General features: G+C 42.4%; 1 protein-coding gene across 10 annotated transcripts in view; it reads left to right on the forward strand.

Moving 5' to 3' along the window:
- The window catches only part of fbrsl1 (fibrosin-like 1), a 388,555-nt gene that overhangs the window by 356,267 nt on the left and 15,137 nt on the right, over positions 1-17,151 (forward strand). For 8 of the 10 annotated variants that reach the window (XM_084729063.1, XM_084729055.1, XM_084729064.1 and 5 more), the window contains 3 exons: positions 10,209-10,620; positions 11,954-12,213; positions 14,527-14,777. In XM_084729063.1, the coding sequence (XP_084585189.1) occupies positions 10,209-10,620; positions 11,954-12,213; positions 14,527-14,777 (923 nt within the window). Of the gene's footprint in view, positions 1-10,208; positions 10,621-11,953; positions 12,214-14,200; positions 14,362-14,526; positions 14,778-17,151 lie in introns of all 10 variants that reach the window. The other 2 variants (XM_084729058.1, XM_084729066.1) reach the window with 2 other exon arrangements.

Below are 17,151 nucleotides of genomic sequence, written 5' to 3' on the forward strand. Positions count from 1 at the left end.
GTTTTTTCAGTTTTGTTTTTTACTTTATACACAGCATTCAACTTTTTTGAATCGGTTCTAATTGAATTTAGAAAACCTCTTTGTTTATTAATATATTAAACTGAATATGTGGGGGTTTTGACTGACAAATTGAGATATTTAAAGACCTTGGACTTTGAAAAATTGAAGTGGACCTTTTATAGATGTTGCAGCCCTGGATTAAACATGACAATTAACTTTAGTCTTTGTTGTTATTTGATAATTGCAATAAATAAAATAATTTGTACAGGGGCAAGTAAGAACTTACTTTGAGGGAGTAGATTTCCAATTTTTCACCTTTGGCACAGTATTTTTGCCGTCGTTGTTTGCTAATGCTGTGGTTGCAAATAGGTTGGTGGCATATATTGTTTTGAGTTTGCATTTGTTTGGCCCTGTGGCATGTTGTGATGTACAATGTAATCCTTTGACTGACTGATAACCCCAAGCTTTAACAGGAGCTTCAACATGCGAACATGACAAGAAGAAGAAATGTAACGGTTGATTGACGATGTAGTTCGCTGGCAGTTGTTGATAAAGAGATATTTGTTTTTAACCGTTGCTGCCTATAGAATACCACTGCCTGGAAACGCTGGCTGGCTCAGCACTCTTGGCTGTCAGAGGATGTAATTTGACATTATGAAAATGGCTGCTGTTTTTGCATGAAGCAGGTGGGCATCTCAGGCAACTTCTTAGTCTAAGCCACAGCTTGTGATACTCATACAGACAAACCCCTGCATGTGCAAAACACTCGAGGAAATATGATACGTGGACAAAGATGTTTGTCCTACCCCCTTTCATGGCGCTAAACAACAATGGCTGCATATGTCAAAACAGTGAATGAGGTATGGCGAACGGTTAGGAGCTGTCAGCTTCCAATTGTTGCTTTGCTTTTTGAGTGGGGAGTGAAAATGGAGATGGAGGAGGAGGAGGAAAAGAAAAACATGCAGGCTCTTTCAGCCCACTGTCATGCCACTTAGGATTTGTTGAAGGATTTTCACCCAGCCATTTCCCTTCCATTGAGAAGTAATCAGTACGGCACTGAAAGATAATATTATATCCACTTAGAGGCATGTGGGCTTCATGCATGTTCATACATGAAATGAGGCTGGAAAGCAGTGCTTCTGTTTACATTGTTGAGCACTCACTCCCTCTGTTTCTGCTTGGACTTGAAGGTTCCTGGCAAAAGCCTCCTGTCTTTGTGTCTCTTACATCTCATTCTCTCTTTCTTCCCTACCTCCTGTCCTTCCATTCTCCGTGGATTGTGAGCCAGTTGGTGGGCTAATAGAGGATGCTTTCCTGTGGGGCACCAAAGTGATGCTGCTCAGGCGTTATGCGAGCTTAAGTAAAGCTGACACGCTGCTCAAGAACTACAGCCCACACTGAGCTCCACAGCAGCCCGTGGAGAGACTCTGAAAAGGTCTTAAAGGTATGGGAGACACAGGGAGGCTGCCACTGTCCTCCCACCACTGTGCTGTGATGTGGGAAGCAGGAGTTAAGTCCTTTATTAGAAGTGGCAGGCGTTGTCTCCAGTCACCTCGATAATTGCAGCACCACGTCCACTGCTGTAATCAATTGAGACAGCTGCCGCTGCGGCGTTCAAGTCCATCAGGCAGGCGTGTCATGCTAATTAATGAAATGATAAGGCTAGTGCTCGCAGCATTGCACAAATAACTCCTGAAGGCTTCCCTTCTTTTCAACACACAAATTCATCCTTAAAGTTCAGATCACCCCTCCCTCTCCCTGCCTGTTGGCTGTCTGTCCACAGCAGCCTCAGGGCAAGACCGGTCACAGGGGTCGGGGATGGGTCAGTGACAGTGAAAGGGGTCAAATTCCAGGCTGGCAGGGTGGGCCGTGTCAGAGGAGCCATTAGACTTGAGCTTTTCTGTTGAAAGTTCCAAGATGTCCACCCTTTTATTTAGGGGAGCCCAGTGGCACTGACCTTAGATGACCCAGCTGTGTTCATAAGAAGCTGAGACTGATGGCAGTCCCAGAGCTCAGGAGCTCTGCTAGAAGCAGCTCTGCAGGGGGGGTGGGCCCTGATGGAGATCCAGGAAAGAACAGGGACATAGTGTTACATGGGACACCAAAATATAGGTATTTTTTCAATACTTTTTTTTTTTATGAAAAACTGTTTTGTATTAATTTCCCAACATTCACATTCACATTCACACTTGTTATGGATCCATAGTAATCTATTTGCACTAGGACTGGGTACCAGTACCAGTACCAGTGCCCTTAGAATGATACTGATACCCACATATTACGTATCTCAGCACACTGAACAGCCAACTCTGTCAAGTACAACACACTCAACTTAACTACCATAGACTGTATGTAGCTGCTAGCTGTAGCTGCAGGGTGCAATGGTTTTGTCCAGGGTTAATGTCCTTTGTGGATGTTCTGTTTCTGATTTGCTAGTTATCGATTATAGAACCAGTATTGTTTCAGTCTCATTGAGTATCTTGGTGTTGGTATCAAAGTTAAAATTTTGGTATTGTGACACATACAGGGAAGCATGGAGGCATCTTGCTTGTCTGCAGCACATTACAGCCAGGGGTTTATGACAGTTTAATATTGCTTCTGGAGCACGACTGAACTGTTGGACAGTCAACATTTAAACCTCTTTCTTTTTCTCTTTCCCTTTCCTTTCCGATTTGAAGATGTGCTTCACGTCCCATCCACAGCATTAGCATATGTGCCATGAGAGGTGAATGGCATATGTGTCCTGCACCATATGGCTGGTGTTTGAATTGGGATCCGATATGCGCAGGAAAAACTGATTCATCCCGCAGCTTGAGCTGCCAGCTCTCTGAAATGAACATTAGGTTCTCAATTTATGCCTGGGCTTTGACTGTAAACGTGTTACAGCTTAACACCCATCCTCATTCTGCTGCCATCCACTCCTTTTGTCAGCTGCAGCGAAGAGACAGAGACAAATAATTGAAACGTGCCAGCTGTCCCTACTCTTTAGCTATCTTGGCCAGCTTACTCCTCGTCCACTCCCCCATTAACATCTCTGAGTGATTTGCAAAAACGTCGCCTTGGCTCCCCTCGTTACCAGCTTGGAGATGCTCGAGGCAGATTAAATAGTGTGAGGGAAAGCAAGCCATTGCAAATTTCTCCTATGATTTTATTATTAGCACAATGATTCAACACTGCTCAGCCCTTCTGTTCCTCTCATACAAAATCATTTTGTTGAAATCACTCCACCTTTTTTTTTTTATGACTGAATACCTCACGGCAATGAAGTGTTGATTGGCAAGACTGCGGTTTCCTGCTTGCTGCCAGTATCTGTTATAGCCATCTTCCACAGTCACTCACTCGTGAGCTAAGCCTTGGCTCTGTGCAGATTGCTTGTCTAGAGAGGTACAAAAACCAAATCATTGTGAGCTCAACCGTCAAGAGCAGCAGAATATTCTGTCAACCAGAGCCAGCAGGAGACAGATCAAGGCAGCATACATTCTCACATACCTTCTGCATCCTCCAACGTCTTTCAGCAGATATGCCGCTTTATTTAAATATCTGTCTGTTCATGTCCTTATTTTATCACTGCCCTGACTGTTTATGCTTTGGCAAAGCCATGAAGGGAGTGAACCGCGGTGTTTGCCTAGTAAATGAGAACACCCAGTGGCCTTAAGCTTCTCTTAGCCCCCGACCCCCCCACCCCTCTCCGTCACAGGGAGAATTTGCATACCCTCATATCTAATCTGAAAAGGCGTTTTGCATACAGGTTATATTTCCCTGGCTGTTGTATATACTGGCATCGTGTCAGCAGTGAGCAGGTAATTTATGTAACACACTTATTTGCATTCACAGCATTAGTTCGCTGAGGGTTTTAGTTGGAGCCAGAATCAGAATACTCTCTAGGGCCCTCGTCTCATTCATGAGGTCGCTGGGTCCATTTGCAGGTAGCCAGGTGTGTGTTTAAAATAAAGTGGTTTAAAAAAAAAAAAAAAGCTTCAAAGTGAATGCTTTTTAAAGGCTCACAGTTTTGCAACTCAAAGCATTTGAGCACAAAAGTACACAGTGCTGTCCTTCAGGGCCACTACATTGTGTTCTTGACACAGCATGTGTCAACAGACCATGTTTTAGAGCAGTGGTTCCAACTTTGGTCCTTAAGGGACCCCTTTTTCTATCATTAAGTAAACTGATGATCCTGACAATGACATTTTTTATGGATGTTTCACATAATATTCTCTGTTTAACAAGAATGGTACAGAACAAATGATAAACTGCACAATCAACCCAAATAGTGAACGCAATAACTGTCTGATGTTTGTGTAAAACAAGGGCAATGGATGAACTTTGAGTAGATTATTTCCTATTAATATTGCATCAGAAATTAGTTTTCTGAAACGTTTTATTGTATGATTATTACTCACCAATCGACTTTATTTTAGTTCTGATCTAATTCTGATACTTATATTTGGATATCTGAAGATACCGGACCTCTATCAATACCATCATCCCAACAGAGTTTCTATCATCTGGGAAGCTTGTTTTGTTTGTGTAATGTCATTTGTGTGATGCTGTCCTCCAACCATTGTGGTGTGCTGTAGGTTTCTGGCTTGTGATATTCACATGTGCTGCAGATAGTATTGAGAGTGTGATATGCTAATGCCAAGCAGGCATAAAAAGTGCTATTTATCTTTCAATTTGCATGCTTATTTACAAATAGAAATCACATGGGGTTGGGGAATTTGGATAGTATATTGGATTGGGTTGGTCCCATCTCTACTTTTTAACTCCATGCCTGTATTATGTATTTTTTGATTTTTGCATAGTTAATAAGCTTCTTTTGTGACAAATTCTGTGTTTTCTTCTCCTTGATATTTGGCCATTGTTCTATTAACTCCTTGGTTATATTAATTGAGTAATTTTCTCATGCAAGATGATGCTGTTTAGCAGAGAGTAAAGGGTCTCTGAATATACTGTAGCTTTTTTTTTCCATCTTCACTTACTTTAACTTTAACTACAGGCCTACTATATATTTTTTCAAAAATGTATTTTCTTACATGCCTTAAAAACCAGATGGCCTTGTGACACCAAGTGTGGAACCATTGTTTTAGAGGGATATCCTAGTCACAGCGTGGAGCCACGTTAGCCTTTATTGAGGTCTCTTGGATGATGACAAGCAGCCCACCCTAGTCCAGCTCAGGGCCAAGCCATTCCAGACTGGTCCAAGCCATTCCAAGCTGAGCCATCTGGCTGCGTAAAAAGCCACATAGGACCAGATTGGTGCCAGCTCTCCAGATGTTCCACAGGGGCAAACAGGGTCACAAGTGAAGGATATTGGAGGCAGGAACAGCTGTGAAGCGACAATGTGTTCACCCCAGACTCCCCGCTGGACACATCAGTCATGACCAGTAAATCCCAGCGGCCTGTTGTCCGTCTGCTACCTCAGTCCCCATTGCTCTCTTCTCTCCGCCCCTCCAACCACCAGCCCCATATCACTGCAAACCAAGCACGTGCACACGGGGCAAGGCCCAATTCCCCTGAGTAAGCAGGGCCACAGGAACGACTATAAAAAGATCAATACTAGGATGAGATGTCATCTGGTGAGCAGACCTGCCAACACCCCCCTAGGGAATGTCCCTGTCCCCCTGGTGTACTAACCCAGCTAACGGGAGAGGTGTGTTGGGGGGGTGCTGCCCTCCAACCTGCCTGACTCATTCACACCATCTGCTCAGGTTTACAGGACAGGCCTTTAGGACAGCACATTTTTTGTACACACGCTCGTACGGCATTTGTTTCACATGACTGCCTGTGGCTTGCCTACTGTTTTCCTCAGTATGTGATTGCAGGGAAAGTGTGCTGTTCCATGTCCCGAGGAAAAGAAGAACAAAACGATGCCAAATTTGGCAGTTTGTTGAAATGCTTGACAGTTGTGCGGTTTTGCGGCGAGGGGACGCTGTGAGTTGAAAAACAGCAGTGATTTTGCTACATATAGCCCTTAGGTGACATGTGTCAGTGAGGCATTCCTGTCATCTTGTTATCACTGCATGTTAGTTTACACTCAAAATGGCTGCTGCTGAAACACTCACAAAAACATGACAAAGTAATCTATTAGGTGAGTGTATTCATAGTAACTGTGTTTTCTGCCATCAATTGCTCACTAGTCTTGGCAGCCTCTTTGCTGCTAAAATAGTCTCGCATAGCCAGATCTCCACAGTGCTGTGGAGAAAGATGTGAGTCCATACGTTGTCATTCTGTCATAGGGGAAAAAACACACTCTGGCTCTTTAAAACCGATCGCAATCATCTTGGGCGGCACTAAGCCCAGGATGCAGCAACAGTGCCCCTGCAAAATGGTTAAGGGGCCAGAAAAGAGCAGCAAGTGTGTTTAAAATCATGCCATTAGCAACCCAGGGACTAATTTGCCATTTTCAGTGTATAGGTTGCTAGGTCTGAGGTCTTTGTTGTTTCCCGTAGCAACAGGGGACTGAAGAAAATCAGATATTGGATGCCACGTCACTGCCTGAAACAGTTGACCAGTGGCAGGCTCAGACCCAGTCTACATGCACCTTCAGACTACTGCAAAATTGGCACACCTGCAGTGATCACACAATATACTTAACAGAAACACATCGTAGCATGATACCATCAGTTCTGACACAAAGACGTAATTGAAAAGTGTCTACTTGTGCTCAGCAGAAATTAAGCTATTCACACCCGACCCCTATCTTAGCTATAAAGAGCAACAAAATCAATGTTGATAAGATGCTGCGGTGGCTTTAAGTTCTGGGCTGTCCTGTGGTTGGTGGGGTTTGAACAACTATTATTTGACTGCAGTGTGAAACTGCTTGTTAGTTTTTTGTTTTTTTTTATTATTATTATTATAATTGTTATTATTATTATTATTATTATTATTATTATTATTATTATTATTATTATTATTATTATTATTATCAATTAGTTTTCAGCCATAGTTTGCTAGGGTTAGGCAACAAAAGTATTTAGGTTATTTTAAAAAAATATGGCTGTGTGTTGGTTTAGGCAGTGAGACTAGGTTTAGGGAAAGATTATAGTTATGGCTATTTACAGCCCTCATGCAAATAGTGATTTTGGCTACAGACACCTGGGTGTTTGCCATGTTGGGCTTTATAGATCCAGGATGTAAATAGCCATATTAATATTCCACCCTGGGTGCAAATAGCATCTGCCTTGAAATTATGTACCCTTCAGTTCTCTCCAGCAAATTTGATGTGATTTTTCTTGCTTTGTGCTGCCCTTCACTATAATGAAGACATTTGGGCTACAGTGTTTGTGTGTGTGTGTTCGTGTGTGTGTGTGTGTGTGTGTGTGTTTGTGTGCGTGTGTGTGTGTGTGTGTGTGTGTGTGTGTGTGTGTGTGTGTGTGTGTGTGTGTGTGTGTGTGTTTGTGTGCGTGTGTGTGTGTGTGTGTGTGTGTGTGCGCCCTCACTGAGAACTTTTTTTGTGCCCGTCTTCTGTTGTGTGTATGTGTGTGTTAGCTCGCAGAGTGATTTTAATGAGGGATGGGTCGGTCTGAGCTGATACCTCCCTGCCTCCATTAGAGCCCATTAGAATCATCATTAAGATAACCCGCCGCTCACTGTGGCCCTGGCTTCCCTGCATTAGTATTAGAAACCCCTCTCTATCTTCTAGTGGTCGTAGTGAGACTTCCTTCAGTATCACTTGCCTCGCATTGTGTCTGGGAGAACAGGTTGCCACGGCAACATCACCCAGCGGCGACATTTCGACTGTGGATATTTGCTTCTTCGCCTGTTTGTCTGTCTGTGCCTTCGGTCTTCCCTCTTTCTCCTTCGCTCGCAGGAACGAGAGCCTGACAGTTTAATCCAAATCCCAGACCCCTATAAATCGGGAGGTCTATATACGCCCGGACCCCGGAATTCATTAGAAAATCGTGACACCTTAGCCAGCCCCAGTTCTCCCATAAAACGCAAGGAGCGAGGGAGGGGGAGCTCAACAAATAAAAAAATAAAAGCTCTGCCCTGCCTTTTTATTGGTCTTTTTATGGGTGTTAGGATCCTTGAAAGATTAAGCAGGCTGTTAATAGGGACTGGATATTCCATTAGTGGGCTGCATGTCGAGTTCTCACTGGCTTGACAGCAGCTCCCAGCTCTTCTCATTTTTTTGTTACCGTCGAGAGTGCCCATGGAGCTTTTTTAATTGAGGCGCTAGTAAGCCTTCTGACTGAAGTACTGCTGCATCAGAGCTGTAGATTAGAGCCGCTTAGAGAGCCAGGCTGTCTCCTCTCTTCCTCTGTCTCTATCTTTCTCTATCCGTGTGTGAACACTTTCCTACTCTGATTTTTCTATGCATGTGATGTTCCTGTGCTTAAATGAATTCCACCACTGGTAGCTTTAATGAGTTGAGAAGCTATAGCTATTGTAGTTGTAACACAGCCGTCTCCTCAAACTCTGTTTCTTTGCGCCCGTTTTGCTTTTCTTTTAACTCTGTGAGAAGCAGGAGATCGCCAAATGTCTTTTCACTTTCATTAAGATTCATAAGTGCTTTGAGATCCTTTGTATGTGAAAGGTGTCGAGATGCTGCATTTTCTGCCACTTTCATTTTCCTGCTACAACAGCATATAATTACAGTCATTAAATTGCAACAGCCTAAGTATGAAAAGTCGTTGTTCAGTGGAATGCTGATTATAAAAGCTTCTTGTCTGTTGAAAAGACCCCTGATGAATGGTAAAGACAAAGTGGTCGAGTTCAGAGTGCTTTGCTGCGGTTTCCCAAATCCCTTGAAAGATCAGGAAGGGAGGATAGAAAGGCACTGTGGCAGAGAGGCCAAGATAAGGGGCCACGATCTCCCTTCACAGCACAATTGAAACATAATTATTTCATGCCAGATTGTGTGCTCAGCAAAGCCCTGAATAGGGGCCGACATTTAACTTTAATTAGCTGTGATTTATTCATACTGACTGGATTGCGGGAAGAAATTGGATCATCTGATTATAGTCAAGCATGAAAATGACCTGATTAAACACTTAATGGAACCTAGGGAGAGGGAAACAAGAGGAACCTTGGGCAGAAGACATTGGGACAACATTATAAAGGAGGAAAGGGAGCTATGTTTAGCTTATCATTGATCATGTACACTGCTCAGGAAAAACACAGTGGCAAACAGATATCTGTATATGGCTATTATCTGATTCAGGAATCAGGTGTTTTTGAATCAAATCAGGAAATGGCTTGACATCTGAAACATAATTACACGCAAGTCATATGTCAGATCAGAGGTTGTCAAAATGGGAGGCGGCAGTTTCAGGGGAGGCTCAGTGAATGGAAGTGAAACACATTACACATTACTTATTACTTTAGTTACCAAAAGGAGATTACATACAATCGTTTGGTAGTCAGAAGTTACGTAAATCAGTATTATTAGGCTATCTTTGGTTAATTGTTCAGTGTCTGTTGGAGCCCGGCTGATATATCAGGTGACCAATATTATTAGCAAATATTTGACCTATCACAGCTGTGTTGGTCTGTATGGGTTTCGGCGTATATGTTGTTTGATAAGCCCCGATATGAAAATTTTTTTTTAACAGAACATAAAGCAGAATGTTTTTATTTTTATGTATATACACTGCATTTTATGTATATTTGAACCTTTTTCTTCATTTACGTTCCTGCTGCTATTACATATCTTTGTCACCAGTGTTTGATCAACACATTCAAGGAATCAATGACAAAAATGTATGTTTATGTATATATTCTGTATATTATATTCTCTGTACAATATCAGCAGATACATAGATATTGTCATTTTTTTACTCCCTAATATCTGTATCAGCCCCAAGAATCCAGTATTGGTCAGGCTCTAAATCAAATAACATAACCATGATCTCATAGACATCCATGAATCGAGTGAAATTAATTTGCCATTTTCAGCGTGTAAGTTGTGAGCTTGGTTGTTGTTGCTTCCTGTAGCAACAGGGGACTTTGAAAACACAGAAATACAGATAGCAGATGCCAACACACTGCTTAATACTGTTAAAGAAGCTGGAGCACTTGCTGTTTAAAGGGCTATTACACAATAACTCTGACCTTCTACTTACACTGAGCAAACATTGAGCACAATGTATCAAGTGAACTAAGGGGAGGTGTTTTTTATCAGTCTTAAATGGGAGGTCCACAGTCTAAGACTTTGTAAAACTTTTTCACATCATGGCTTACAATTTTTCTCTTTCTTTTCTTCTCAGGTGTGCCAACGAATGAGAGTCCCGAGTCCAAGACTTGTAGCTCAGCCAAAGTATCAGGGCTCCAGCGCAGCCAGGAGCAGAGCAACAGTGAGGTGCCCTTCACACCTCCCGTGCCCAGCCCCACCCCGGCTTCGGCGCCTACGGGCTCCCCTGCCCCCGCTGCAGCGGCGGCACCCCTTGAGCCCCCTAGGTCGCGCCTCCCCACCCCGCCTCCCCTCAGTGTCAAGAAGGAGCAGCATCCTCCACCCCCTGTCCCCACCCCTCCCCTGTTGAGGCTACCACCCCAGCCCCACCCTCCCCACCCACACTCGCACCAGGAGCCCCGCGTTCTTCCACCCCCACAGCACCACGCACGGTCAGTAATCAGCCACCAGGTGCATCACCCGTTGTACAACAGCCTCCACGACATCAGGTAGGTTGTTGCATGGGCACGTTCACTTACAGGTGCAGGGACAGGCTGTGGATGATATGTTTTCTCTAAAATAACAGGTCAAACCTTATTTTACAGGTTGCTAATTAGATGTAACTAGCTTTACTTTGTATTGATTTAGACAAAAACTAGAAAATAATATGTTCTTTACTGGAGAGTATTAGATCCTTCCTTATTAGACTTTTTTAGAGGGTAAGCGACAAGGTGCAACAGAACTATACTGTTGACTACTGTGTATTATTATTATTATTATTTTTTTATTTTGTAACATTTAGTTTCCAGTACAGTACACTTCTATTTTAATGTGTCCCCAGGTACCCTTTTTGTAATTTAATGCAAATCACAGTTTGTAACATTATTAGTATACTGTGAAACAAAGCACAACCAAATAACATACCATACCGAATGTGATACATGCAGTAGATTAAACTACCAGGCACTATATAAAGTAGGGCTAGGCGATATGGACAAAACCAAATAACACAATATTTTTGACCAAATACCTCAATTTCAATATTGCAGCAATACTGTAGATATCATTGTTGGTGCTTTCACAAAAATGCACCAAAAGGATAAGACAACACTTAAGCCATATCACAATTTAACAAAAACAATATCTAGCCCAATATCTCAATATGGCTATTATAAAAATATATCACCCAGCCCCAGTGTAAACCAGCCAACAAAAGAAATCACAGACTACTGATGCTGTGTTCATATGCCTGCATAGGACCACTAGAAATCTTTATGTCACTTATTAACCATAAGGGAACAGAAACTCTGTATCCAGGGAGCTGTGTTCACTTTCATTGTCTCACCTTTTGTACCTTATCAGGCTGTTACACTACAGACACCGCCACTTCAGTATGTTCCAGTCATAGCCAGTCTAGTGGAGAAAGCAATAAAATAAACTGCTGCAATTTCCAAATTAATATAATGTATGTTGTCCAGTGTGACAAGATTCTGTACAATACTTTATTCGACACAATATTGACTGTTTTCGTGTGGATATTGATTTTCCACCACACAAATAACCAGCTGTCAGATTTACTGTTTTCATTGAGCAGCACTCTGGTTCATATGGCACATTTCACCTCAGAGTCTGCCCTCAACTTTTTTTTTCAGCGTAAGACATTTTATTGGAAAATCATTCTTATGTTGTCAAGGCAAAGCGCCAAACATATTATAAGTAAAGCTGCACCAAAACTACCAGAAACAGAGCAAATGAACACATATAACAGAGTTATCACATGTAATTGTTAAATTCTTCTTTTAATGGAGAATTGTATCTTGTTGTCTCCTGTTAAATCTACAGCCACAGCAGCAGTCCAGTGGGTCTTCCCAAACAGCACTTGCCCCCCTCCCCTCACCACCACCTCAGCGGGCTCCCATCCTCGGCCCCCGCCTTGCCTCTGTCCATAGCTAATCTCTCTACCTCGCACTATTCCTCCCTACGGAGCCCGGCCCATCGCCATCCGGCCATGTTTGCAACCCCAGCCACACTGCCGCCACCACCGACCTTACCAACCAACAGTTTAGTGGTGCCTGGGCACCCCGCCGGCACCCCCTACCCAGGTAAAGCCGCGCACCTTACATGCTAGATGTTAGCTTCAGTAAAGACGCACACCCTTAGGACACATGTTCGCTTCAGAAGGACCAAGAGTGTTAGTTTTTTGACAAAATATCTGGAAACAGTGGTAGTATTTATTGAACATATTTCCAATATTTCAATACAAGAAGTGTCATTGGTACAATGTTTTTAGACTTTTGAAGTATTTTCATAACACATGTAGCTGCACATTTGAATATTGTTGTGTAATAGTATGAAGATACACTCAGAACACAAACTGTGGTAACAGTTTGTCTAGTCAAATGACCATTTTTTATTCCAAGGTGTGTTTTATGTTCAGTTATATGAGACTTGACCGCACAGATCTACTGTACACTGTAAAAAAACAAAAGTTGAGAAAACTTTAAAGTAAAGCAACCAGCTGTAAAGCCTTTTGAGTTTACTCAACTGAACGCCAATTTGTTGTGTCAACTTAAGTTAAGAAGTTCACTCAAAGTGCTATCTTTAGTTTGTCAAACTTTAACATTACTGTTCAGAAATACACATTTACTTACGATAAGTTAAATTATTTCCTTTGATGAACTGACAACTTATACATGCCACATATATATGTAAACTACTTATATTTCAAAATATATCAAGTTGTCTTGACAGCTGGTGGATTCAAACCTACAGTGTTTTCTTATTTTGATGAGACAAACAGCCCCCAATACAGATTTTTCTGCAGTGCTGTTGATACATGCTTTACATCTAGAACACAGTTTCCAGCTCATCAAATGTAACTGTTTCCTTAACTTAAATACATGAGTAGATCTGAATAGTAGTGTTAAGTTTGACAAACTTAAGATAGCAGTTGAAACAACTGAACTTCTTAACCCAAGTTTAAACAACAAATTAACCCTCAGGTGATTAAACCCAAGGCTTTGCAGCTTTTCTCAACCTTTTTTGTTTTTACAGTGCATGTTACAGTTACAAATCTAAGAAAAAAAAAATATTGATATATGCATAGAATTCTAGAGTGCAAATGAATACTAACTGGGTGACTAGTCTTCAACCTATAATAATTAGTTGACAATTCTTCAACTAATATCACCAAATATGTGTGATATGGTGCTGAACATGTCAAGTGTTCATATAAGATTTGCTGAACTGGTAAGTGCTCATTTATTACATCTTTTCACATATTTATCTTGTGATACTGTGTATTTTCATTATGTGTGTAGGTTTATTTCCTCCTTTACTGATGTAATGCATGTGGCACATGAGATACTAAAGCTAGTACCAAGACAGTAAACCAATTAGAGAGCTAAAAAGTCTGGCTGTAAAAATCAGGAATGCAGTCCAGTTTGTGCAACAGCAGCTACAGATACTACAAATAACCTCATCAGTAATTTGAAACAAAAGCGAATCACCCTGGTGCAGCACAGACTAGAAATAAATCAGATTTAATTGAAGAAAGCAGAGTCTGCTGCCTCTCCCTCAAGTCACATGCTGTAATGTTAGGTTTTATTTTCACTGGTGGAGAACATCATACATCAATTGCTAAGATGGACTGTATTTATAGTAGCTTAGATTTGAAAAGGGTGATGAGGTCACTGTACAAGGGCTTGGATTCACCACTGGAAAATGTCAGCTAACAACTGGACAGCCATCACAGCTGGAGACATCTTCAGCGCACTGAAAGCAGCACTTTAACAGTCACGCGTTGAAAAATGGTGCACTCAGTCAGCAATCTGATGCAACCTCAACAACCAGAATTATGTTTTCTCTTGCCAACAATGTGTTCTTTGTAACGATTTGATAATATGTTCGACGATTTAATCAAAACAAGCAATTTCATGCTGCAATAGAAGGAAACAAATGTCTCCAGCGATGATGGGTGTCTCCAAAATATGTCATAAATATGCCAGTTGTGCATTTTGACTTTCTAATAGAGGGCAAGAGTGTGTGTGTTTTCTGCTGGGATGACTCTTGGTTCTCTCTTGTCTTTAGATACCAGCCTGTTGATATCATTCAACCAACCAATCATGTATTGCCAGCCTCATTCGGGGATTCTGATTGGCACATTGTCACAGGCAACTCTCTTACCACCACCAATGAGTCCCCACGTAGAAAACCCTCACAGCATGAGCTGGAGAAACAGAGAATGCCAGGTGACTATTTTCTTTCTTCTCTTCTACCCTTGTTGTGAAGACTGACTGGGCGCCCGTGCCTTTTTTTTTTCTTGTGTCCCCCCCTTCCCTCTCCCCACCCCCTTTTTTTTCTTTCTTTTTTTTTTTTTTTTTTTTTTTGGTTTTCCTCGCTCTCCTTTCTTGCAGAGCATGACCTCCTGAGGCAGGAGCTGAACAACCGCTTCCTGGTTCAGAGTTCGGAGCGGGGCCGGGGGCCGTCCGCCTCCCCGCTGGCCCCCGTGTCGCTCCTGAGGGCCGAGTTTCACCAACACCAGCACATGCACCAGCACCAACACACCCACCAGCACACCTTCACGCCCTTCCCCGCCAGTCTGCCCCCGGCCGCCATCCTCACCCCGCCCACCGCACCTCCCATGGTGCGTACCCAAGCCAGAAATGTGAGGATAAGTAACAAAAAAGCTCCCGTAACTTCCCACCCACCTGTCACCCCCTCCCGATCTCCTCTTCAGTCGATTCCTCCCTTTTTTTCTTTACTCCCGAAATACACCGAATACGTCCCGTAGCTGTAGGAACCCCCACCCTTCAAAAAAATAATATGACACTGATTCAGTTTGAATTTTGCTCTTTGATTTCTGCTGCTGAAGTCTGAGAGCTGATGAGAAGTTGGGAGCATCATGGCCAGAACAAATGCTGGGCAGATATGACCCACTGGCTACCACCCCCTTCACACACACACACACACACGCACACACACACACACGCACACACAAAACACACATTACTATGTCTACAAGTTTGTCCAGATATGTGCTAGTTGGTCAAATCCGACCAGGGACATGCTTTGTCATGCCTTGTGACTTTTTCATCCATAGTGGAATTAGTTATAAAACTGTACATCCATAATATGCTTTTCATTTTCTGAGTTGTGGCATATCTACCAAACACAGCAAAAGGAGAAAAGTGTGGACACTGTTAGACTCCACATAAATATCTTTTTTAGGACATTTGTGGGACATTCTCTTAAAAAGTAAAGTTTTGATCTACAAGATCTTCCTCGGGGCTCATTACCTTTAAGAGAATGTCCCAGAAAACAGACTTAAAATATTTATTTGGAGTCTAACATAGGAGCATGAGCATTTCCACCAAGAATAAACTGGCTGGAAAGTTGGTGCCCAACTGGAACAAAAAAATAGCAGATTTTTCTCGGGAACCAAAGTGGGCTTGTCATATTCTATAGGTTGTTGTGCATTGTGCAACACCTTCTGTTATTTATATCCTTGATTATAGTGGTTCCGTTCAAAACCGATGGAACTGTAGGTTGGATCACTAGATAACTGCAAGGTTCTAAGGCTCTTGAATGGCACCGGTTCAAGAACCAGAGCTTAGTTGGTGGTAAAGAGCCTACATTTTGCAGACTTTTCTCTTTTGTGCCCTCAAGGAATATTTTTGGTCTTGCACCTGAATATTTTTTTCTGGATGTGCGCACACTTCTGCCAGAAAGGCCAGCGTTACCAAATTTAATTTACATTATTCACCTTCTTCTCAACTTTGACATAGATTTCAGTGTTCAGTGTTTGCCGAGGATCAAAAAAGTGGAGTTGCCTGAAGGCAGGCTTTTCAATTGTTTGCATATGGATGTGTTTTAAATTGTTTTGAATGTTTTCATTTGCCTGTTCAGAAAGAGCAACAAAGGCGCCGTCAAACAGATCTGTGTGTGTGTATGCCTATGAACGATTCCTGCTGACATGTGTATATTTGTGTGCAAGTTCCCTGCCACGTTTGTGTGTGAGTGCGCACAACTCAACAGCTACCACACTTGCCAATGACAATTTCAAAGCCTCGCAGTCGGTCAGATTACTTCATTGCGGATGAGGGGGATGACATCACTGCAAAACTGTTTTGATAATGTTCGTAATTGCTTCCGTGCATTGACTGCCATCAAGTCTGGGACACTGGCAGCAGATTAGTCCAGAGCAAAAAAGGTTGTGACTATTCATCCATCATTTCAAATGCACAGCAATTTACAGACATTTGTAGCTGTCTGGCATTAGTCTAATAGATCTGATCCACGTGTCGTGACCTCTGATTAAGAGCCTGTGGTCCCATTAAGGCAAGATTATCCCCATCCTGTACATTAGAAATCAAAACTCTGGTATTTATGACACAGTCTCAGATAAGAATAGAGGCTGCGCCGTTATCTGGGCTGCTGTTCGTTCCTGACATGGTAGGAATTATATACAGGACACAGCCCCGTCTTTGAAGATGAAAGAGGCGATTTTCCTCATCTCGCTAATGCTGGCATAATGCAGCCCGTGATGTACATACCCCCTTCTCTTGTTGTGTTGTTACATTGGAATTTGCCATTAATGTCTTATGCTGTTTTTATTTTCCTTTTAATTGAAACTGTTGTTACTTAACTTATGCCTTCTCCACTCCCTCCCTCCTTCCCTCCCTACCCTCTATAATAATGCTGTTTTTCTTCCTTTTGCTGCTTGCTCAGAGAGGCAGGAGTAATGATGATGTTGTGGTTGTTTTTACTGTATTGTCATGAAAAGGCAAACCAAGTGTGGCCCAGTCGTGCAGCCTCTCTGTCTCTTATTTTCTCCTGCTCTCTAGACACACCATGTCATTTCAGCTATGTAACAGTACTCAGCTAATGGCTGTAATTAATGAAATTATGAAGCCTCTATTTTTGTTTATTGTTCGACGCCCTCAAGCAGCTGGCTTGCCAAATGGCAGCACTGAGTGTCTTTCCTACCCCGCCCCACTTTGCCCCTGTCATCTCTTTGGACAAGGAATGTCCTTAATTGT

This window comes from Lutjanus erythropterus, chromosome 10 (assembly GCF_056507025.1).
Source record: "Lutjanus erythropterus isolate fLutEry1 chromosome 10, fLutEry1.hap2, whole genome shotgun sequence".
Lineage (NCBI taxonomy): Eukaryota > Metazoa > Chordata > Actinopteri > Lutjaniformes > Lutjanidae > Lutjanus > Lutjanus erythropterus.